This window comes from Ovis canadensis, chromosome 9 (genome assembly GCF_042477335.2).
Source record: "Ovis canadensis isolate MfBH-ARS-UI-01 breed Bighorn chromosome 9, ARS-UI_OviCan_v2, whole genome shotgun sequence".
In the NCBI taxonomy this organism is placed as follows: Eukaryota; Metazoa; Chordata; class Mammalia; order Artiodactyla; family Bovidae; genus Ovis; species Ovis canadensis.
In genome coordinates, this window is record NC_091253.1 from 53,878,881 (window position 1) to 53,903,975 (window position 25,095).

Below are 25,095 nucleotides of genomic sequence, written 5' to 3' on the forward strand. Positions count from 1 at the left end.
CCATTCTGAAGGAGATCAGCCCTGGGATTTCTTTGGAAGGAATGATGCTAAAGCTGAAACTCCAGTACTTTGGCCACCTCATGCAAAGAGTTGACTCATTGGAAAAGACTGATGCTGGGAGGGATTGGGGGCAGGAGGAAAAGGGGACGACAGAGGATGAGATAGCTGGATGGCATCACTGACTTGATGGACTTGAGTCTGAGTGAACTCTGGGAGTTGGTGATGGACAGGGAGGCCTGGCGTGCTGCGATTCATGGTGTCGCAAAGAGTTGGACACGACTGAGTGACTGAACTGAACTGAATAGCTACCATATCTTAGAGAACATATTGCTCAGTCCATTGGAAGCACTCAAGAAACAGTACCTGTTACTATTAAAATTAAAAACCACTAGAATGTAGTACATATTTACAATAGCAAAATGTTAAGTCTCAAGGTGAAAAAATAACTTTCCAAGACTGTTTCAAAACAAGTTCCATCTATTTTAAAGAGTCATATAAATAAAAGAAATTAAAGCAATCTTATTTCACTAGTGTAGCCACTTTCTGAGTTTACAATCACTTTTTGGAGATAACTTCCAAACCATATACATTTCAACTTAGTTTTCAGGCAGGAAAAAGATTCAAAGAGGGAGCTTACTAGGCCCACTGGCAAAACCATAAATTTTTTTGTAATCACATACATCTGATTCTGAATATCTAGCAATTAATTTGCAGAGTTAATACAAGGATTACCAGGAATACATCTAGCACATCTACAAGAGTGGAATATAATGAATACTCAGAAAAATGGCAATCATTATTACCACATAATTGTCTAGAATACTTTATATGAATATAGATTCTGTTATACTGGATGCAGCAATTTCCCTCTAAAATCACCAATCTCCTTATACAACCAGATCTTTATGACAGTGGATTTTAGATAGCAAGTTTGAAAAAAAAATAATTAGTAACTTTCTCCCTTTTTAATGCAAAATAGCAATTCTTTTAATTATATTTTCCTATTAAATTACAAAATTACACCATTATAAAAAATTTTAAATGTGCTTAAACCTGAATATATTATCTATAAATGTGGACCTCTAATCATGGTTATTTATTTGCAGTTTCTTAATAAAACTGAAATTAAGTATACTTCAGGTATCCCTGTTTGCCCATGGTATTTGTAGCTGCAAAACAAAAATTACTTTTCCCATGGTATTTATCTCATTCACTACAATTAACAAATGTCATTTTTATTAATACCATCTGAAATGATTTAAAGACATCACCAGTTGCCTCATAATACTATTTCAAGCCCTGAGGTTATTCTATTTAGTAATTTTGTATTAGTTCCCAGTCACTCTAAATATATTGTCCCCTGACTCTGCCCCAGATCAAGAAAAACACTTTCCTAAATGTAAAAAAATCCCAGGATATTAAACTTTCAAAACTGTCATTTAAATACAAATGTTTTTTCTTCCTAGCACAACCTGTTTAACTTAGCTAGAATCATTATCATTTATCCTGATTAAATACTCATAGTTATTCTCATCAACCAAATCTCAGACAATACTTTTCTTATCTGGTAATCAAAACCCACTTCCATTGAAAGATTTCTTTAGACAGCATAAAACCTAAATCTTTCCTTTCCCTATATTTAAAACATTACTTTTTCCAATTTACTGAATTTGTGTTCTAATACAGTAGACAAGAAAACATTTTCAAATGGAGAATAAAAATAATTCTGAAGTACAGAAATCTCTCTACATATCTAATTAAATTCCTTAAGTTTCTTTTTTTTTCCTATTAAGGCCATTATCATATGGAATGTCTAACAGAAAATAAAGCCTAATCTAATCCACACATTTTCACAAATACACATATTGAAGATTATACCTTAAGTTTGTTTGATATTATTCAAGAACCATCTTAATACAAAACACTGTAAAGTATGTTCCAAGAGATGCATATCAAAAACAGGCAACTTCAAAGTTGCAAATTAGAAAAACTATTTTCAGTCCATACTAAAATCTGAAATCACAATGAATATGCTTCCCATTTGCTGGCATACAAAAGTCAGTGCTGATTAAAACTATAAAAGCATATAAAGCACATAAAAGAGTCTAACAATAAAATAAAACACTTTAGATTATTTCTTACTGATGGAACTCGTTTTCTTCTAACTTCATTCTCAGCCGACATAAGAAGCAATTCAAGTTCCTTTATTTTTTTTTCCTTATCAGGATCTTCATCTACAAAAGGTTGCTAAAATAAGTTAAGCAAAAGGAAAAAAACAGATTATTTACAAAACTGCTTTTTTATTATTAATGTTCTAAGTTTTATTTTCTTCTATGCAACATAAAGTCTATCCTCTCTAATAAAGCTTAATACTATAAAATCCCAAATACTCAGTATCACACTTCTTCTGGTACCTAAAGAGGTGCTGGTAAATATTTTCAATTTAACAGAAAAGAATTGGGAAATTTAAATGCATGAAAAAACTTACACTGTATCATCTAATCAATTTAAAATTTTACATGTGGAATTTGTTTTAATTTATTGAATCTGAATATATACATTCTACCCAGTTTAGTAAAAATATGTTCATTCATAACTGGAATGTTCTAAGTTGGAAGAATGAAAGAACCACCTCACTGGTGTTGTGAACTACTTTACATTGGTACAGTTTATATTTCTCAAACACACTTAAAAACTTTCTCCTTTAATGCTATAATACTCAAAATAAGTAGATCAGATAGTATTGCTTTTGGCGAAATTTTATAGATGAGCAACAGGCACTATTAGAATTTGAAAATGTTTGAGTGTTTCCTTTGGGGTTTGGTTTTGTTTTTTAGTAAATAAAAAGTTACCTGAATAAAGGCAGAAGAAGCCTGAACATGTTCTACACAATTGCCTTCAGGTGATACATACTGATAGCCTGGGATCTAAAAAAGTAATTTAAAATTAATATCATTAATATCATACATATAACACTATAAATTTTTAAAAATCTGAGGCAAAGCACAAAAACTGAATAAGATATCAACGTGGAAAAGTCAGTATCTCTGTCAACTTTGAGTATTTACACATATAGTAATTTCTTAATAGCTACATCTTATTCTTAAAATCTATTGACTAAAAAGCATAACTTTATTACAAAGACCTATTTTCCCCTAAATGAAATATGAGAATTACTTGGGCTAGATTTATCACCCAATCAGTCTACTTATTATCTACAATATCTACCAAGTGTTTTTTAAAATCTGCTATTAAAGGATTGCTCTATCTCCTGGAGAAGACAACGGAATTGTGTTTTATCGTTCAGGGCAAAGGACTGATTGGCCCATATGAAGCACTTATGCAGCTGGAGACTAAAGCAAGTCGTCAGTATTCACATCTCCTACTCCTACCACCGGCCCCTCCATGCCAACCTCTGTATAGAAAGATATGAAAACAGAGGCTGCTTCTATTATTTGTCTCAGAAAAACAATCAGGATCACTCATGTATTTTTAATATTTTGACAATAGACAATGAATTATTCTGTCTCTTTTCTAAAGAATCTGTAATAAAATTTTTGAAGTTGCATGCAAATTTAGTGTGCAGTGGTAGGGAGAAATTTGAGAAGAACCTCATAAGATTTTTAAAACCTTAAAATCTAACAAATATATATAGGAAATTGTCTATCTTCCATAATGGCCTATGTAAATCACTAATGGAAAAGCATTATGTATAACTTCTAACACAGAACTTAATTTTTACATTTGATTAATATCAGTTATTGCTCAACTTCCAATGAATTAGAAACATCTTTCTCAAACTTTTCATTTTAACCTGTGACAGTACTTCATACCAATCCATTTTTTTTCTTTCAAGTCAAAAGTAGAATTAGCTTTTTAGCAGTTTAAATGACTTGAACTATGCATACACAAATCTTTCAAGAATCATTAAAAGGTAAATAATTCTTAAAGTGTAAGAAATACTCTCACATTCCAATATATTCTGATTGAGAGTATTAAACACTCAATTGGCCCCAAATAATTTAAAAAATTATCCTGTGAGTTAAAAAAAATAAATTTAAAGATAACTTTTAAGGCAGAAGCAGAATGTTTCAGTTTATGCTGCTGAAATCTAGGACTCTAAAGAAAAATATAAAGAAAAAGACAACAGAAATCTTAAGGTACAAAGTATCAGCAGATAACTGTACTGTCTTTGCAAGTTTTCCTATTTGTAAATTAAGATGTCACTACCTTTTTAAAGAGGTTCTTTGAAAATTATGTCTAAAAAAAAAATAATGTCCATTTAGAAGAATAGTTAAATCTGGAATAAAATTAATAAAATTAAATACTAAGCACAGATTGTTAACCACAAGCCAAATTTTATCTTGCAGTAGATACTTTTAAGCCCTGACTTAATCTTTACATTCTATGTGACACAAATTAAGAACTGCTCAACATGAAAAATGGCACGACAGACAAGTAGACAGGGAAAAGGTAAAACAAAGCTCATGAAAACTCCTTATTTCTTGCAGGTAGGAAAATGCTTTGAAAGGAAAACAGCCTGCCCTATGATGAATGTGGGTAATCTGCAATGAACCTGTCTAAACAAAGGCTGAATTCACTCAGTCAGCTAAGTGATGAGGGAACAGCAAAGTTGAATGCCAAAGAACCAATTATTTGGTTCACCCCTAAATGATGGCTTGAAATATTTTTGACTGTTTTCTCCTTTAAACCATTATTTATATACACTCACCTCTTACAGGCAAGCTATCCTACAATTACGCAAAAAAAATTTTTTAAAGAAAACTATAATCGATATTAAAGCACAAATCATTGTTAGCTTTGAATCATGAAAATTCGGAGAATGATAGTTAGGAAATGTACATACTAAGTTTCGTAATTAGATACGTAAAAATGATATATAAAAGGAAATATTTTAATGAATTTGTTCCCAAAATATCTATCAATCAAAACAAGCAGAGATAAACTTCCACTAATGAAGAAAGAAATGGCAACACACTCCAGTGTTCTTGCCGGCAGAATCCCATGGACAGAGGAGCCTGGCAGGCTACAGTCCGTGGGGTTTCAAAGAGTCGGACATGACTTAGCGACTAAACAACAATAACAATGGTTTAACAGCTAGTAATCGTATATTTTTTCATTTTGGAAATTTAAATGTCTGTTTCTCTTAATATATTTTGTTTTTATCCTACTAAGAAACTAAACACCTTCCCATAGAGCAACTAAAGAAGATTTTTAAACAAAAAAGTATTAAAAATATGTGCCTGAACAGGTATGTAAAACTGATTCTGGGTTTGCAAATGGTCCATAGTTGCACAAGGTTTGTGTTGAAGTTTAGATGAAGATCGTTCTGATTTTATTCCATCTTGTAAGTAGCCTTCCTGCTCCACTTTTCTTCGCATAGTAGAATTCCAATGATTTTTGATAGAATTATCAGTCCTAAGAAATTAAAGTATATCTTTTAAAAAGAAAAAGAGGACTCCATAAATTTTTAACATCATATAAAGTATACAAAGTACTTAAATTTTTACAACTGGTAAAGTTAGATACTTTTCTGTATGTCTGTATATCAAATACACTTCTAAACACTGGAGATAAGGCAATAAGATAGTCCCAGCTCTCGTGGGGCTTACACCTTCACAGGAAGCATGGCTGCAGGGAAGGAGTAAAGAAAAGAAAAACAAAAAAATAAATAAGAAGAAAAACAGTGCAATGCAGATCATTTAAAGTAATAAGAGAAAATGAGTAACTACAGTAATTTTGATTTTGAGCAATTTTGAGGGGACAGGGAAGCTAAAATCTGAAGGACAAGAATGAACTAGTCCTACAAGAACAGAAAAGAAAAATAAAAAAGAGCATTTCAGATAAAGAGCATAACAAGGGCAAAAGCCTTGAAGCCAAGACCAAATATGGTCATAAAAAGACAGAATCCCAGTATTCATCTTCACTTCTTATCAACAAAACACCTATGGAAGAAAAAATTCATTGGCTCCCCTTTTACCTAAGTCCGCCTTGTAAAAATGGAAGCCTTAACCTACAGCTACTTATAGTATACATTTTAGAAACACACATTTACTGAGAACCTACTTTATGCTAAGCACTAAGCTACATTCTATGGATAGTAAAAAGATGTATCAAACACTGAAAACATTAGAAGTACCTCAACCAGCTTCAGTAACTTGGATAAAAAAACTTAACACTATGCTTTAATTTCTCTAAGACAAATATAGCAATGTTGCTCTGCATTATTTCACAAGTATATGAAGATTAATTAAGAATATATAGAATATAGTGCTCTATCTCCAAGTTTCATCAGGAAAGGAACTCAACTTTAGCTGACCTGATTCCAAGTTGTAAAACTACCTTCTAACAAAAAGATATGAGAAGTTTGTTTTTCCTTTACATAAAGCCAATAACTGACAACAGATGGGCACTCTAATTGCTAGGTAAATAAAGGATGAACTACATGAAATAAAATGGTGCTGTCAAGTCTTCTGACTTAGGACTAAATATTATCTTGAGAACCTACATATAATGGGTGGTATCTGCTTGGTTATGTGGGTGAAAGGTGAGATTTCTCTTTTTTTTTTCAGTCTCTTATCAGATTGCCTATGATGGGCATCACATTCTGAGTTAATGTTTATTCAACAATAAAAGTATTTGATTTCTATTAAAAAAAGGATACATGTAAATGCATTTAATTAACTACTATGTACTATACAGAGACTACAACAATAAAAAACAAGTGCACACCTTCTGAGTGAGGAATGGATTTTCCCAAAATTGCTGGTCTACTGTACTGCAAATGGCTAGGAAGCATCTGAACCAATGCAATGTATAGTGTATATGTAGCCCATCACTGCTCCTGATGGAAACTCCATATTTTAGCCACATGGATATATATATATACTACTCAGGATCTAAAGCATTAATTAAGAACTGAATTTTCTCTAATGCACTTTCAGAGCAATTTATTTCAGCCAGTGTATTTGTTATTCTCTGGTCTTATGCAAAGAATCCAATATGAAAGAAATCTCTTCAACTTAGATTCCATTACAGCTTAGTTTGTACAAAGACTGCTTGATTGGCACTAATATGTAACCATAATTTAGGGGAGTGCATTAAATGTTTACATAATCTAAAGGTCTATCATTTTGTTGCACAAATTACTGCTATAAAATATTTTGTTAAAAAAGTAATTACATCCCTTCCCACAAAATGTACTACAAATATCACAAAGGGTTGCTTATATTCTGCAGTCTAAATTTTAATTATAAATAAAAGTCATGGGGTACCTATAAATATATTTAATAGTAACCATAATAAAGATCAAGTTTAAAGTACAGGAAAATATATTTTCATTTGTATAAGTACCTTCCAGGAAGTAGTTTGGCAATTTCTGCCCAACGATTTCCCAACCGCTTGTGTGCTTCATAGATAATCCTGTCCTCCTCTTCTGTCCAGGATGACTTCTTTACCTCAGGATTCAGATGATTATGCCATCTTTCTCTACACTGCTTGCCTATTCTTCCTTTTAAATGTTTTGCAATTAAAGACCATCTTTTTGGCCCGTATTTCTGAACTAATTCAATAACCTAAGAAATAGAAAAATAAAGTTTAAAAAGTATGATTTTTAAAAAATAAATAAGTCATGTGGATATACTGTACTGTACAGTACAGTAACTATAGTCAGTAATACTGTATTGCATATTGAAAGCTTCTAAGAGTAGATTTGAAAAGTTCTTATCACAAGAAAAAATATGAGTAACTATGTACGGGGATAGATATTAATGAGATTTGCAGTGGTCTAGAAAACTCAGCAGTGGCCATAGGACTGGAAAAGGTCAGTTATCATTCCAATCCCAAACAAAGACAATACCAAAGAATGTTCAAATTACTGCACAATTGCACTCATCTCACAACAATGTTCAAAATTCTCCAAGCCAGGCTTCAACAGCACGTGAACCGTGAACTTTTAGATGTTCAAGCTGGATTTAGAAAAGGCAGAGGAACCAGAGTTCAAACTGCCAACATCTGTCGGATCATCGAAAAAGCAAGAGTTCCAGAAAAACATCTACTTTTGCTTTATTGACTACGCCAAAGCCTTTGACTGTGTGGATCACAACAAACTAAAGAGAAGGAAATACCAGACCACCTAACCTGCCTCCTAAGAAATCTGTATGCAGGTCAAGAAGCAACAGTTAGAACTGCACATGGAACAACAGACTGGTTCCAAATAACAAAAGGAGTCCGTCAAGGCTGTATACTGTCACCCTGCTTATTTAACTTATATGCAGAGTACATCATATGAAATGCTGGGCTGGTTGAAGCACAAGATGGAATCAAGATTGCTGGGAGAAATATCAATAACCTCAGACAAGCAGATGACACTATCATTATAGCAGAAAGTGAAGAGGAACTAAAGAACCTCTTGATGAAAGTGAAAGAGGAGAGTGAAGAAGCTGGCTTAAAACTCAACTTTCAGAAAACTAAGATCATAGTATCTAGCCCCATCACTTCATGGCAAATAGATGGGGAAACAATGGAAGCAGTGACAGATTTTATCTTTGGGGGCTCCAAAATCACTGCAGATTGTGGCTGCAGCGATGAAATTAAAAGACGCTTGCTCCTCAGAAGAAAAGCTATGACCAACCTAGACAGCATATTAAAAATCAAAGACATTAGTTTACCAAGCTATGGTTTTTCCAGTAGTCATGTATGGATATGAGAGTTGGACCATAAAGTTGAACATCAAAAAATTGATGCTTTGAACTGTGTGGTGTTGGAGAAGACTCTTGAGAGTCCCTTGGACTGTAAGGAGATCCAACCAGTCCATCCTAAAGGAAATCAACCCTGAATATTCACTGGAAGGACTGAAGCTGAAATTCCAATACTTTGCCCACCTGATGCAAAGAGCCAACTCACTAGAAAAGACCCTGATGCTGGGAAAGACTGAAGGTGAGAAGAGAAAGGAACGAAAGAGGATGAGATGGTTGGATGGCATCACTGACACGATGGACATGAGTTTGAGTAGGCTCCAGGAGTTGGTGATGGACAGGGAAGCCTGGTGTGCTGCAGTCCATGAGGTCTTAAAGAGTCGGACACAACTGAGCAACTGAACTGACTGTCATAATATACATATTATGTTGTACATCTGAAACTAATATATAAGTGAAAGTGAAGTCACTGAGTCATGTCCCACTCTTTGCGACCCCATGGACTGTAGCCTGCTAGGCTCCTCCAACTGCAGGATTTTCCAGGCAAGAATACTGGAGTGGGTTGCCATTTCCTTCTCCAGGAACTAATATATAATTATATCCCAATTTTTATTTATCTATTGTTTTAGGCCACCCCCCATGGCATATAGGATCTTAGCTACCCAACCAGGGATCAAACCAGTGCCCCACGCATTGGGAATGTGGAGTCTCAACCACTAGATAGCCAGGGAAGTCCCATATATCTCAATTTTTAAAAAGCACTACCTTGATAGAATCTTAAAACATAACTCAAGAATGCTATTTTAAATGCATTAAATCCAAACCACAAGTATAATTAAAAAAAACAATTTTACTAAAAATATTCCTTCAGCATTTGCCAAGTTCAAAAAATTGATCCCACACTTATCTAAATACAAGGTATTAAAGTGACCTGTAAATTAAATTGTTTCATACAAAATTAATATGAAATAACAGTAAAATGTTGAGACTTTAAGATTTTCTACTCTTGCATTTTTTTTAATGCTTCAGCAGAAAGCCAAATAAATCATTTTGGAAGCAGGAAAGATTTATAGTTACTGTCTATTCATTACTTTCTTTCTCAAACTGAAAGGATACAAATCACACATTTTAAAACTTACCACTGGCCAATTTTTTTTTTTTTTTTGAGTGGCAGTAAAAATGCTCTAATTTTCCAACTACATTAATAAGATGATGCCATGAAGAGCATGAACTAAAGGGTAATTCTCAGAAGACGACAGTAACTTTCCCATTCTTCTCATACTTTCATAACAAAGAATTACCTTGGTTTTGAATCCTCTAGCTCTCTGGGAACACGATGATAAGATATCTGTCTTATGTGGGAGCCCATTTTAGGTTAAGAGGGAAAGTTAAAGAATAACTTCTTATACCTCAAGTTTTCAGATAAAATAAGAATACAATTGAATTGTTTTAAAAATGCTAACTCAATTTTCAGTAAGAAACTATGCCCTAAATGTCGCTAACCTAAGCTCTAAAATGGTGACTAAGCTGACAGTATTTTTTATTCTACAAACCAAACTTTCAGCCAGCAAAAGCTATATTATATTACACTTGGTTTGACTCAATTCTGAAAAAACTACATCTTAAAATACTCAATTTTCAATTCTAGTACAAGCAGTACTCAGAGAACAAATCCAGGTGATTTAAACATGTATTTATGTTACCCAAAAACAATGTATTAGTAAGAAAAAAAGCAAGTCCACCTACACAGTGAAAATAAAGAATATGAACACGTTACCCTCTGATCTTCTTCTTTAGTCCAGGGACCCTTTATCAATTCTGGATTTAAAACTTTCTGCCACCGATGTTGGCATTGAAAATCAGAACGATTCTGAAAGAATTTAGATGATTTTGTTAATGAACAACTGTCTTCCAAACTTTCACAACCTTAAGAAGAAAGTTTCCAGGACTAATACATTCAATAGCATTCTCTAAAAATGAAATATTTATTTTATATGCCTGTATCCCAATTCATTTTTAATTAAAGTTGTCAGCATTGCTTAGAGTATAAATAAAAATTATATATTTGAAATTAAAATTATTTATCTCTATACCCTGCCTGATAACACAAGCAAAAAAGCAAAATAACACAGATACTAACATAAAGAAATGTACTGATGAATAAAAGGGAGTAAACAGACAACTAAACAATACAGACGTACAAACTCAAGCAGCACAGCAGCCTGGACTCATAGAGTATAGCAGTACCTAACTCTACACAATTCAAAAAACACCCAAAAGGCATTACTAGACTACTGCATGGTATTTAAAGGATGTTTATAAATGATAACTCCAAGTTATCAAGAAAAAATAAGTATATCCAGATTGATATACATTATATATCAGTTAAATATTTAAGCACTGAAGTTCAAAAGGAAAATGAAATTTACCAGGGTAAAGCCTTATGTAGAAACATGTCAAACTCGAAAAATGATTAATAAGTGTAGCCTTATTTTTAGTCAATTCATGACTTAGTAACTCCTGTGTATTACAAGGATAATACTACTAACACAACTTTTCCTTTAGTGATTTGGTTTCTGAAGATATTAGTTCATATACAGGATTACAGATAATTTTGAATGACATAAATAGAAATACTGTATTTAACCACAGCTCTCTCCTGATGCCTAGCGGACTTGTTTTTATTCATACTGAGTGTTTTCATGTATAGCTTCGGTACATCAATGCTGATTCACTTTAAGGTTATCATTTTCTCAAAATAATCAGGTTGTTCTTGTACATCCTTGTAGCATTTCTCTGTTGACTACATTTGCTGTTATACCACTGAAGTTAAACTGATAAAGCTAATGTAAGCAGCTTTTCTAATTTAGATTCTATTTATTGAACATGTGCTAAATGTAAGGCACTGTGCCAAACATCCTATATGTTACTTCTAATTCTCACAGCAACATAGCTTCTTCTGGTTTCATTAGTTACCAAACTATTTCAATAGATTTAACTTCTCTCAAAATGTTTTAACATTGATTAGCAAATATTTATAAAGCCCTATCCAAACTTCGTATAATTTTTGCTTTAAGTCAGCCATCTTTTTTAGGTCTGTCCTCTCTTTATGTCAGTCATCTTTTTAGATCCCCAGATAAATTAATTACTAAAAAAGAAAACCCAGACTTTCTAAGTTTCCAACTGTAGGAAGAGCAGAACAAAACAGTTGTTTTTAGGATGGGAACCTAAATCTAAAATAACGCAGACACATTTCTGAAAAACAGCAACTGTAACCCCAAGGCCTAAATCATTTGTGTTAGCAGTATGAGACAGTGTTCCACGTACTTGAAGATGGCGAGCAATCAGAGTCCAGTCATCAGTTCCGTGTTGTTCAACCAACTTCTTTAACTTGTCATCCTATTAAGACAGGTTTATGGAAATGAAAAAGCTTTCCCTCACCCTATTCCCCTATTCCCGAATATACTGTCCAATTCTTTCACGTCATATCTGGTGGCCATTTTTAGAAGCACTGAAGCCATTATCACACATGTTCTCCCGTTTACTAAACTGATTCTGTCAGTCTCAACATCAACCCACTCTTCATGTATGGTTGAAGAAGAAAAATGTGCAAGTTAGCTGAGGGATAACTTTTCTCATGTTGTGTTTTTAAGTATCTTTAATACATATCTTATTAATCAACAAATATAAGTATGGAATTAGTAAACCATATTACACATAATCACCTCGTCTCTTGTCCATTTTACTCTATTCCAGAGTTTCTTCAACCCTTTTTGTTGTGGTACTTCATAATCATGATCAGCATACTGAAGGTCATCATCCTCATCCTCACTGAAAACAACACAATTTGAAATCAAGATTTGTATTTAAATATGTGAATTCAATCACTAAATCTGAACACATAGATACAACTAAATAAGCCACTCAGACTAGCAGACATAGGTCCAATGAGATTATTCAAAGTATAAAAATATTAACAGTCACATAATGGACAGGAGCTATAGTGCTTACTGATACCAGAGGAATGAAGCTAGATATGTCAGCAAGGGCCAAGTGATAACCTTTACGTCATGCTAAGGAGTTTGGCCTTTATTCTTAATCTGATCTTTAACCTACAGAGTTAAAGGAATTTAAGGAAAGGAGTAAAAGACAAATATCTTGTGTTTCAGAAAAAAATCACTGGCAGGAATGTGGAGAGATGGAGGAAGATCAATTAGTGATCTTTCACAAGAATCCAAGTAAGAAATTATTAGGGCCTAGCAATGATAATGGTAAAATACAAAACACAGTCAGTTAAAAGACACAATGTAAGAAATGAGCCATTTACAACACCAACAGCAAAAAAGTTAGAATACGTAGAAATAATTTGAATATACAAGATCAAGATACAGTAAACTACAAAACACTATCAGGAGACACAGAAGGACAAATGAAAAAACAACCATACCACATTCTTGGGCACGAAAACAATATTACAGATGTCCATTCTCTGTAAATTAATTCATAAATTTAAATTAAATGAATAAAAATACCAATAGATTTTCAGAGGAACACAGACAAGCTGATTCTATAGTTCGTATAGAAAAACAAACAAGCAGTAATACCCAGAAAAGCTCTAAAAAGAGAGAGAGAATTAGCACTACCAAATACCAGAAAATACTGCAGAGAAAAAATAAATAATACTCAAATCAATGGAACAGAATAGAATATTCTGGAAAAAAAACTCACATGGGAATTCCATCAATTATAATATCAATCAGTGTGGTAAAGATGGACTTTTCAACAAAGGGTGACAGTGGGTAGTTATTTTAAAAAATAAAATCCTACTTTAAAATAAAAGAATTCAGATGAAGCAAATATTCTACACTTTAAAAAATGAAAACATAATAGTACCTATTACGGTGAAAGTGTTAACTGCTCAGTCCTGTCCGACTCTTTGCGACCCAATGGATTGTAGCCTGGCAGGCCCCTTTGTCCATGAATTCTCCAGGCAAGAATATTGGAGTGGGTTGCCATTTCCTTTTCCAGGGGATCTTCCCAATCCAGGGATTGAACCCGGGTCTCCTGCATTGCAGGCAGAATCTTTACCGTTGGAGCTACCAGGAAAGGCCTATTAGCCTATTACTTCTAACTTTTAGGGTAGAACTCTTATTTTTTATATCCTTGAGTAGAAAAGATCTAAATGGACAAAAATCGAGAAACCATAAAAGAATAAACCAACTAAGGTCATGATAGTAGCAACAGAAAGACACACATAAAACTGAGAAAAAAGTATAAACAAAAGGATTTTGTTCAACTGATGAATATGAGAGACATGGGAAGAATATTCAAGGACAACTCCAAAATTTCTGGCTTTGGAAACATAGAGCTATCCGCTGAGATAAAGAATAGAAGGAGAAAAAGAACTTTGGGAAGGAGAAGGGAATGAAGAGAGTAAGTAGTTTGGACTGATTTCAAGGTATTTGAGAAATACACAGGTGGATACTAGATATATCTACAAAGCATTGTCCAGTAGAAACATAATGCAAGCCACCTAAGTAATTTATTAGCAACCACAGTTTAAAAAAACAGGTGAAATTAATTTTAATAAGAAATAATATTTACCCCAATCTATTTTTAAGTGATCAATTCAACATATAACCAACATAATCACAAAATGTTTTACATTCTTTTCTTCTTAAGTCTCTGAAATCTGGCATGCATTGTCCAGGAGAAAAGAAAGCCAAAGGCAAAAGAGAAAAATAACAAGAAGATGAAGCTGATAGAAACAGCCCGGGAGCAACAAAGTGAATTCCTAGCTTCAGACACAGCTAACCAGAAAAATAAAAATAAAAATTTTTAGATGTAATAAAATAAAAAGTACACAGCAATTCAGACTAGTAGTACATCAAGAGTTCAACAGCCACATGTGACCAGTGGCTCTCCTATTGGGCAGAGCAGGGCATGTGGATCTTCTGCCCATCTCTAGGTCTAGGGGAGACTTAGTTTTGGCAATCACTAGCACACAGACACATTGGAAAAGGCTCTGATGCTGGGAGGGATTGGGGGCAGGAGGAAAAGGGGATGGCAGAGGATGAGATGGTTGGATGGCATCACTGACTCGATGGACGTGAGTCTGAGTGAACTCTGGGAGTTGGTGATGGACAGGGAGGCCTGGCGTGTTGCGATTCATGGGGTTGCAAAGAGTCAGACACGACTGAGCGACTGAACTGAACTGAGCACACAGACAAAAGTTAAAGCCACGAGAGCACAAAAACCTAGAACAGGTCTTAACGATAAACTGAATTAGAGAATTCTGAGTAGTCAGTGGACTGAACCAAGATATGAACATCTGAGAATAACATGAGCTAATATTTATTTAACCTTTCTGAGTAACAGACATTGTGGAAAATGAAGGCCTAGATTTAATATCTACTGTTTACAGAGCCTTTGCAGGAACTTCTAATTTTCTTGATTTGTCAATTACATCTGACCAAAAATTATTCTTATCTGACCAAACAAGACACCAAAATCCCCCACCCAACTAGCTATGACACCTAACTGCTTCTCTAGTTCAATGCACTTCAGTATTCCAATGTTTTCTCCCCTAAAGCCAATGTCTATTTAACAATCTGCCAGTCCTACATTTTCATATATGATTGTTTCGATAAACTATGCTGAAAATAAAAGCACAGGCTTAATTAAAGAAATACCTGTTATTTGCAGCCATCTTCAGCTATCAGAAATATCACCTGATTAACGATGATTAAATTGTTAAGTTGGAGATGGTTCAGGACGCAATGACTTCATAAATCTCTAAGGCGGCTATTAAACCCGATAAAGCACCATACTAAGCTTACTGTCCACTATATACACTCATGGCATCTATGCTTCCCATCCAAACAACTCAGGAGTGCAAAGACCATGTCTAATACGTTCACCTCTCTGCACCAAGTCCAAGACTTGACCATTCAAATGATTGTAAAATTACTGAATAATTACTTATGCTTTTACCTCCTCCAACTATTTTGTATTCCAAAATTACCTCACTCTTTCCCAACCCAATCAAAACTTCCACCTCCCTCAGTATAAATGATCTCAAATTGATATGAGAGAAAAAAAAAAAAACTTTTTTGTTAAACAAATTAAAATACCTCTAAGAGGAGGTGAAAAATACTCCCATAAAAAGAACTTTCAAAATCCAAATGCACCGCCAAGTGGTAGAATTTTAAGAAGCATAAACCTGCTGAATCCAATGTAAAGAAAATATTCAGTACAGAAGGTGTTCTATGAGGTATCTACCAATACAGCCTAACCTTTCCTACAACTGTCCCCCGCAACATTAACACTTCCAGCCTTCCAAACAGCCCTCAGTTATGGTTTTTACAGGTTCCCTCTTTTATTCCCTTTTCTCAGACCCCAACAGCTTCCCCAACAGCATATTTTAAAATTATGCTTTAAAAATTAGGTTATTTGAAAATAACTTTAAAAAGGACTCATTCATATAAACTTTAATTATTCACAAAAATACCTAATCTGTACAAAATTCACCATAAGGTTCTTATCAAAACATTTTCAAGATATGCGTCCAAAAATGTTGTTTTGGTCAAAAGACTAGTTTCCAAGGAATGATCTTCCTGAAAACGTGTTCATTTTAACTTTAAAAATATGCCTTTTTTTTTAACCACATACTTGATTTGTGAGAAATTTCTATTTCTACAAGAGGTTTCATTATCTGTTTTGCAAAAGCATGGCCATCATGTTCAGGAAGCTGGGTTTTTTGAGTGGTTAAGTGTGAGGAAGGATTAAAGCAGAATTCTTAGAATCCATCTCTCTACCTCGGGGGCTTTCCTAGAATCTATCTACCTAACTACTTCTTGGTGCAAGCATTAAGTTATTATTTCTGTATTATTTATGTAATTGTTAAAAGGATGATAAAACTTTCAAGTAAGCGTGACAAAAAAGATCCTAGAAAATTATCACTAGTTACTCCTTGGAAGGAAAGTTATGGCCAACCTAGACAGCATATTAAAAAGTAGAGACATTACTTTGTCAACAAAGGTCTGTCTAATCAAGGCTATGATTTTTCCAGTGGTCATGTATAGATGTGAGTGTTGGTCTATAAAGAAAGGTGAGCGCTGAAGAATTGATGGTTTTGAACTGTTAAGAGAAGACTCTCAAGAGTCCCTTGGACTGCAAGGAGATCCTACCAGTCCATCCTAAAGGAGATCAGTCCTGGGTGTTCGTTCATTGGAAGGACTGATGTTGAAGCTGAAACTCTAATACTTTGGCCACCGCATGCGAAGAGCTGACTCATTTGAAAAGACCCTGATGCTAGGAAAGATTGAGGGCAGGAGGAGAAGGGGATGAGAGAGGATGAGATGGTTGGATGGCATCACCAACTCGATGGACATGGGTTTGGGTGGACTCTGGGAGTTGGTGATGGATAGAGAGGTCTGGCGTGCTGCGGTTCATGGGATCGCAAGAGTCAGACACGACTGAGTGAACTGAACTGAACTGAACAGAAAGATGCCTAAGGACGTCTACGCTTTGCAAAGAAAACTGAGAAGGGATAAAACCCCACAAATAACCTCACCAATATTCTATTTTTACCACTTAACAGTGAAAATTTTCACTGCTTAATAATGGTTGAAGTGAACTGAAGTGAAACTCGATCAGTCGTATCCGACTCTTTGTGACCCCATGGACTATACACTTGCTGGAATTCTCCAGGCCAGAATACTGGAGTGGGTAGCCTTTCCCTTCTCCAGGGTATCTTCCCAACCCAGGGATTGAACCCAGGTTCATTGCAGGCGGATTCTTTACCAACTGAGCTATCAGGGAACCCTTAATAATGGTTAGACACCATCAAAACATTAGATACCACCAAAACAAATCATATTTCGTTTGCTTTATTTCTCTTTTTATTTTTTAGTATTTCTGTATTGTAGCAATCAATGTTAGCAATATCTAATAGCTAAATAAAGTCAACTTTCTACTATCTATAAATAGGTAAACCATTTCTAAGCCTAGAGTGACTAATCTAGAAGAGAGTAAAAACAGGTGAAATTATTTCTCCAGTCACAAGGCAAAAAATAGAAGAGGAATTTGGTCTCTGAATCTCTCTCCAAGAACTGGTTTCCAGAATTATTCTGCCAGTTTTATTTTTTAAGTCAAAGAAAATATTTATTCTGTAACTGTCTAATATATAACCTAAGTACTATGTTCAAAAACTTTTGTAGATTATGAACAGTGATTAGGGTAATCATGAAACAGCAAAAGGAAGCACACACACAAAAATATTATGACTCACTAGACCAGGAAAATTGTTTAAAAGTAATTCCACACTGGGGTTAAGCTAATAGGATGTGATACTCATAACTTTCCCTGTGAAATAATACACAAACTATTCACACTTGGCAATATCAAGATAAAACATTCAAGAGAAGTTCAATTTTAAAGGACATCAATTATTCTACCTGAAAAGATTAAAATGAGGTGTGCCAAAGGAAGAATTTGAAATTGTTTAAAATTTATTTTATTTGAATAGAAACTACAGATTTGAAATTAGAGCATTATCAGAAGTTCTATAAAATTTTTTCTAGCAAAACCACTTCAACTTGACAGTATTTTAAATTAAACTGCATCAAGCCTAAATATTTTTATCATAATCAAAAATACATCTTTATTATACTGTCTTGACAGGATAACTGCATTTGCATTTTTTTAAGTTCAATCAAATTCAAGGCATGAAAATGTACCAGCTTGATTTAGTAAAGTAAAATCAGGCCACCCAGTGGTTAACATGATGTACTGCACACATGAATATCTTTTCAAATCTGGACTGCAACCTAGCATTATTATAGTAAGACAAATTGGACTTCATCTGACCATGAATAGCAATAATGAAATATATACTGAAAGGAGTTCTACCTAGCAATCCGCAAACAAAAACAATGCGAGAACATTTCTATTTTATTCCATTAGTGTGTGTATATTTTTAAATGAGGAAAGATGATTACAAAGAGTTCAAAATAGGAAATATATTAAAAGACTTATAGACCACAAAATCCAAACCTTTATTAAGAGACAAAAAACTGGGATATAGAGTTTACTTGCTTTCTCCAAATAATATTGCTAATTACAAAGCTGATTAAACATATCAGTTCTCACATTCCAGTATTCTTTCACCCATGACACCCATCTCACTGGAAGCAACACAGTAAAATTGCTTCCTATGCACACACATACCCCATGGAAAAACATCTTCTAATTCAAGAGTTGGCTTTTGTCTTTCCAGTTTACTGTAGTTGCCAGTCATCTCAAGGGTAAATACCTGAATCTGTTACTACTTAAATACATCTTCTAGCTTCTAAATGACATTTTTTTAAGCTAATTTTTAAGAGTGGAACTGGCTTTTAAAATCTAAAATTACTTACTTAATACATAAGTATGGTTAAAAATCAAGTACACATTAATAACATATATACCAATTTTAGTACTGCCTGTAAATTATGTCATTAAAACCCCCAATGGGACCTAAAACTATTTAAAGTCACAACACTAAATAAACTTTTTCCTCTATGTAAATCCAGACCAGAGATACTACAGCTATCTTAAACAATGATCAGAAGAGCTAATATCCTTCAGCTGTTTCTCCCTGAGATAACAGTTTTTTACTTTTTTTTTCAGATCATACAGGAAAGGTTATTACAGGATTTATGCCTGTAGTCTTATGCAAAACTTTTATACAGCAAAGTATAGTTTTCAATCAAACAGTTCAATGGTTGTACAGTGGAGACTTCAAAGTGACTGACTCATGTCCTTTCTCATTCAACTATAAATTAGATTCATAGTTAAAGGCATGAAACTCTGCTGAATAAAGATTATTTATCCTTCAAAACATTTCACATTCTATTTTATCTAGGGCAAATAAGTCATATTTACATATACAAGAAATAGAATTTATAGAACAAAACACATTCAACGATGAAGACCTTAAGAAATACACCATTCGGAGATGATAGTTTCTCACATCTACCCGTATATTCACATAGGGAGTGTAGCTTCACTACATTTAATTACTCCAGACTTGTGACTCTTTCAATCATTCTATAATACATTTCAATTAATTTATACAGCTGACAGGAATAAAAGTCAATAGTACAATTAATATTTAGATCTCAAAGCTCACAATATTGTCAATAAAACAAAATAACTTACACCAGCAAATTAATCATGAAATCACTTTCTTCTTAGCCTACTATTATGAAGCATACACAAATTATGGACAAAAAACTAACTGAAGAAGGCAGGGTCTGACATTCAAGCATCCATATCTAACCATAACTAACTGCTGATGACAGCATTAGCCAAGAAACTGTTTCAATTAAGATTAACATCAATACAGACAAGTAGATAATGCCACACACTGAATACAAACAAACTCCTGTTATTGAGTTGACAATATTCATTTGTCACCTTGCTTAAAGAAGCTATGTTTAAAAATTCAAAAGAAAAGGCCTAAATCAATACCTCAGTAATTATAGTTACAGGAGCTTTTAGTATCTATCTTTTCTGAAGACTGAGAAGTCAGTCAGGTCCTTGATGTTCTAAAGCAGTAATTCTCACCTGGGTGGTTTTGCCCTTCAACAGACATTTGGTGGTAATGTCTGAAGACATTTTTTGATTGTCACACCTGGGGAAGTGAAGTGTTACTGACATCCATGGGACAGAGGCCAGGGATGCTGCTAGACATTCTACAAAGCGCAGGACAGCACTTCCCACTGCCCCCACCACTGCCTTCCCAATACAGAGAATTATCTGATCCCAAATATCAACAGTGCCTAAGCTGAAAATCCTCTTCAAGAGAAGTGTGTATTTGTTGCACTTCAAAAGTTTGATCTATTCTGTAGTTGGTACAAAATAATAATCTAATAGGGGCTTAATTACATTCTATGCTGATTTCTGTAAAAATACCTTACAGATAGCAGATCCTTAATAAATGAATAGAGCAACAAACACTATGGTGTGACTGTTGACAATTTTTAACAGACATCAGCAATGAATGAAGTTACTACTAAATTTCAACTTGGGAAAAACACCTCTAGTTGAGACTTTGAAGTTGTGGATCCAGATAAATAAAACCATTTGGAAACGCTGTCAAACAACGTTTCATATTTATTGAATAATACTGACAACTAAAAGACACCCTAGTGTTTTTTGTCATATGAGTGATTCCTACACACTCAGTTTAGGAGTAGCTACTAGAGTGACCTTTAAATAAAACCGAAATGCATAAATTCATCCTAGCAAGTTTTCCAAAACCACCACCACCAAAGAAATGCCCTACCTCTATGCAACCCTCAGGTACAGAGTCCAACGGACACACAAAATATTAACTGAATCAAATACATTGTTTTAAGATCAAGTTACTGGTGTTAACAGTGTGACATCTTCCCAGTAGAAGGAAACTGCGACTATGGGAATGGTAATCACAGTAGACATCAAAAAAGTACTCTCTCCTCAGCTATTCCTCAGAGGACTTCCACACCTTTCAAGATAGCAGAGGGGTCCCCAACCCAGGTGTATGACAGAGCCCCTGTTTGTAACTGGCTCAGGAATTCAGAGAGAAAGAGGCCCTAGGAACAGCATTTTCAGGCCGTCCCAGCAGGACACCACCACCTTCCGGTGCGGAGCGTATTCCCTGAAAGCGCACCGACTTACCTGCCAACAAATCCCAAGAAGTGGCTGTGGGACAGTGGGGAGCTGGACAAATGCTGTGGGGAGACTCGACTCCAAGGAGCCGCCTGGGCATCTGTTACTCATTTTCTGAGTCCGAAATGCCCTGGTCCCCAACTCTCCACACGTCACGGCTGCGCTCTGGCCAGCGGGCCGAGACGGCTGTAGCGCAGCGGGAAGGAAAACTTCTGCCCTGGCCTCGGAGGGCCCAGGTAGGCGCGGGGGGGATCTCAGCGGGAAAGGAAAGGGAATCTGAGCCGAGGCTGTGCCCACAGGCCTGGGCGAAAGGGATGTCACCCACCTGCGCGACCTCTTCGCCATCCTTCAAGTACCGCATAGGCGCGGGCTGGGCGGGGACGCGGGTCAGCCTCCTCCAGCCTCGGGCGAATGCTCCTTCTCTCCGACCCTCCCCCGCCGCTTCCCTCGCTCCCGCTCCGAGGCCGACCGAGTGCGGAACGCAGGTCCCCGGCAGGGCAGGACGGAGGGACGGAGGGGCGGACCGCGACCCGCCCCCGGCCCGCAGCGCTGCTTCTTAGCCCCGGCCCGGCCCGTTCAGGGATGCCCCCAACATGTCAGCAGGCGCGCTCCCGCCCTCTCTCGGCCCCTCCCGCCGCCTCTTAGCCTCCTCGCCTTGGTCCCAGCGCGGCTCTGCCGCGGGCGCCGACCCCCGCCCTCTCCCCGCAGCGGGCAGCTCTGCAGGGCTCGTAGCCTCCTGCAGGGTTTTGTCCGCACCGCCGAATCTCGCGCCCAGCCTCCCTCAAGAGCCGCCGTTTGAATCTGCGCACGCGGCCCCGAACCTCATTGGCTGTGGCGGCCGCACGCGGGGGGACGAGGGCGGGGCGGGGAGAGCGCGCGCGACTTAGGGCGGGGCTGGGGAGCTGGAAGCCGGGACTGGAACTCGCGGGAGTCCGGGAAGGAGCCGGGAGCCAGTGGGTGTGGCCGTAGGCCCGGCTCAAAGGTCTTGCTGTGACAGGACCCGGAGCGCGCCGAGCGCCGCACCCGAGGGGGCGGGGCGCTAAGGGCCGCGCGGGGCCTGCTGGGAAAGTGAGTTCCAGGCTCTCCGAGAGGCGTGTCCGGAAGCGGCGGCGAGAGTCCAAGCTTCTCCGGGAGCGTGGACGGTGTCTCTAGGGGTTGAGCAGTCCGGTTCACCGCAACCTTCTCTCGTCCAAAGCTCCTCAGTTCTCAGAGGCATCCCTCCTCACTAGTTAGGAGGCTCAGTCTTTGGATTTGAGACAAACCTAACCATAAAATTTGCGCGGCCGTTACTGTTTAAGCAAAAATGCGAGGTTTTTTTTTGGCCAGACATCATAACTACTAATCTAGCGAAGACTGTAGCGGGAAGGAGCAGGAGTGTGACAGGTGAAAAAGTTTTTAGTTGGACACATGGAACGGGAAAGGGAAATAATCCGGGTCTGCGGCTGGCCTTCAAAGTACTTTAATCTCCTATCCGACTCTTCGGGAAATAACTGCTGTGCTCGATGAAGGAGCCCTGGTCCAGAAGGAGAATGCAGGAAGACAGGAGCGGACTGGGAATTTCGCCCAGATAAATGAGTAGTCAACGGCAGAAGGTGACCTTCTCTCGCAAGAGAGACGAGAGGAAGTGGGGAACCGCCCTGCAGGACCTTCTAGCAGTTACAACTACTCTAGAGGTTTCAAGTCTAATACCTACGAAATGCTCAGTTCAAGCAGCATGAAAGTAGATTACAGTAACGATTAGAAATGGTAAAGGATGCAAATTTGCAAGGTAACATGCTCTACTGCATAGAGCACGAAACCACATGTTAATATTGTAACAGACTTATATTTTGCTATTTTGAAAATTTACACATCAGTTTTTGCAAATCAGAGATGCAGGTGCAAATGTGTACCAAGAAGAGCTTGCATGCACTACTTTCAAAACTTAAAACACCTGCCTTTTTATAGTTCCTTTTTCTCAAGGTATGGATTCTGGTAAGGTAAAACAGTCTTTCAAATCATTCCTTACTATGTCGCTAGTTCACTTAAAAAAGAAAACCTAATTTAGAAAGTAATGTCTTTTGAAAACAATGTTTTCTTTACTCCTGGGCCATGCATTACTCCGCTTATTTACATCCTAACAAGAAGCAGAGTTTCTGCTATATTTTAGGCTGTAGTCGGTTTTATACAGAATACTATTTTAGAGCTTGAAGAGAGTTATTTTAGATTTTGACAGCAAAGCGAATTCTTTTCATGTTAGAGATAGAGAAAAATATAATTCCTCAGAAAGATAACATTGCAGATTCATTTAAATTAGTTACAAAAAAACAAAATGTGGGCTTCAAGTGATTCACAGTTGTTTGAGTACACATACTCAAAGATACCATAACCTGTGACTTGGGTTTTTTTTTTAATCAAAACATATCTTTAATAAATAAATTTTACTTCTCAAAACTCAATAATGAGAAAAGCAATAAAAAATGGGAAGTTAGGGCAGACGCTTCACCAAAAAAGATATACAAATGGCAAATAAGTAGCATGGAGAGGTGCTCCACATCATTAATCATTAGAGAAATGCAAAGTAAAAGCTCAGGAGGTACCACTGAAAAGCTTTTAGAATAGGAGGGGGAATACTGTACTAGTGTTGGTGGAAATGAAGAGGCTGAGCAAATATTAACTTTCATACATTGCTGATAGGAACACAAATGAAACAGCCACTTTGGAAAACGGATGTTTACAGTGGCTTTATTTGTAATCACCAAAAGCTGAAAACACAAGGAACACTGTCACACATGTACTCCTCAGCATCCCAGGAGTTCGTTTTGAATAGTCTGTAAATGCTTCCCAAGTCTTTCCACAGAAATACAGGGGAAAATACCAAGGGGGGCAAAGGCTGGGGACAAGTGCTGGAAATTTCCTTGAAAACTGTCTTAGTTTTAAAAACTCATTTGTAACTATAAAAATGAGTTTAAATTGTGAAAGTAAAAATGAGTGATTTACTTTCTCACTCCAAATCTTTAAATAAATCACCTCATTATTACTAATAGTAAATAAATGAGCAGAAGGTACACCATGCTTATCTTTCACATGACTGTACCAGCTTCTTATCCTAGAGGGGCCAAGTACCCCAAAGATTTGCCAGTGTTAGTGTGAAAAGCTTATGCTGGTTTAGTATAGTACCCAATACACTGTAGTTTCAGTAGAGCTGTATCAACCATTTCCATGATTAGATTTTTGTCTAACTATTGTTAGATTGTCCAGCCCTTAGAATAGTGATGCACTCAGATGCGCAATATAACTGCAAAATGAATGGAAAAATATAAATAAGTACATAAGTAAATATGCTTACCAGAATGCAAAATGTACAAATTAAACCAGATTTGAAATACCATTTTATGACTACTAAGGTAGCAAAATTTTTCTAAATCCTGCCAACAAAGTTTGAATAATTCTTTGATGTATTAAAACTGGTATAATCCTTTTGGAAAGCAATACAGAGCAAAACCCATAAATGTGTGCACAGCCTTTGACAAAAACTTAGCTTTAGAAATATAATTCAATACAAGCAAAAAAGATGGGCTTCAATGCTAATAGTAGTATATTCCATTAGAACCCCAGTTTGGAAGCATTCACATTTTTAGACTAGTTTAATGGTTGTCGGCAGAAAAAAAAAAAAATTGTATAGCCAGTAAAAAATAGTGTA

At 36.1% G+C, this 25,095-nt stretch overlaps 1 protein-coding gene across 3 annotated transcripts in view; it reads right to left on the minus strand.

Moving 5' to 3' along the window:
- The window catches only part of MYBL1 (MYB proto-oncogene like 1), a 38,091-nt gene extending 15,666 nt beyond the window's left edge, over positions 1-22,425 (minus strand). For all 3 annotated transcript variants that reach the window (XM_069601034.1, XM_069601033.1, XM_069601032.1), the window contains exons 1-8: positions 21,739-22,425; positions 12,443-12,548; positions 12,045-12,116; positions 10,495-10,587; positions 7,375-7,595; positions 5,265-5,439; positions 2,853-2,927; positions 2,143-2,247 (exon numbers count right to left, since the gene is read on the minus strand). In XM_069601034.1, coding sequence (XP_069457135.1) covers positions 2,143-2,247; positions 2,853-2,927; positions 5,265-5,439; positions 7,375-7,595; positions 10,495-10,587; positions 12,045-12,116; positions 12,443-12,548; positions 21,739-21,758 — 867 coding nt within the window. In that variant the 5' untranslated portion in view covers positions 21,759-22,425. The remainder of the gene's footprint in view (positions 1-2,142; positions 2,248-2,852; positions 2,928-5,264; positions 5,440-7,374; positions 7,596-10,494; positions 10,588-12,044; positions 12,117-12,442; positions 12,549-21,738) is intronic.
- Between the last annotated feature and the right edge of the window lie 2,670 nt (positions 22,426-25,095).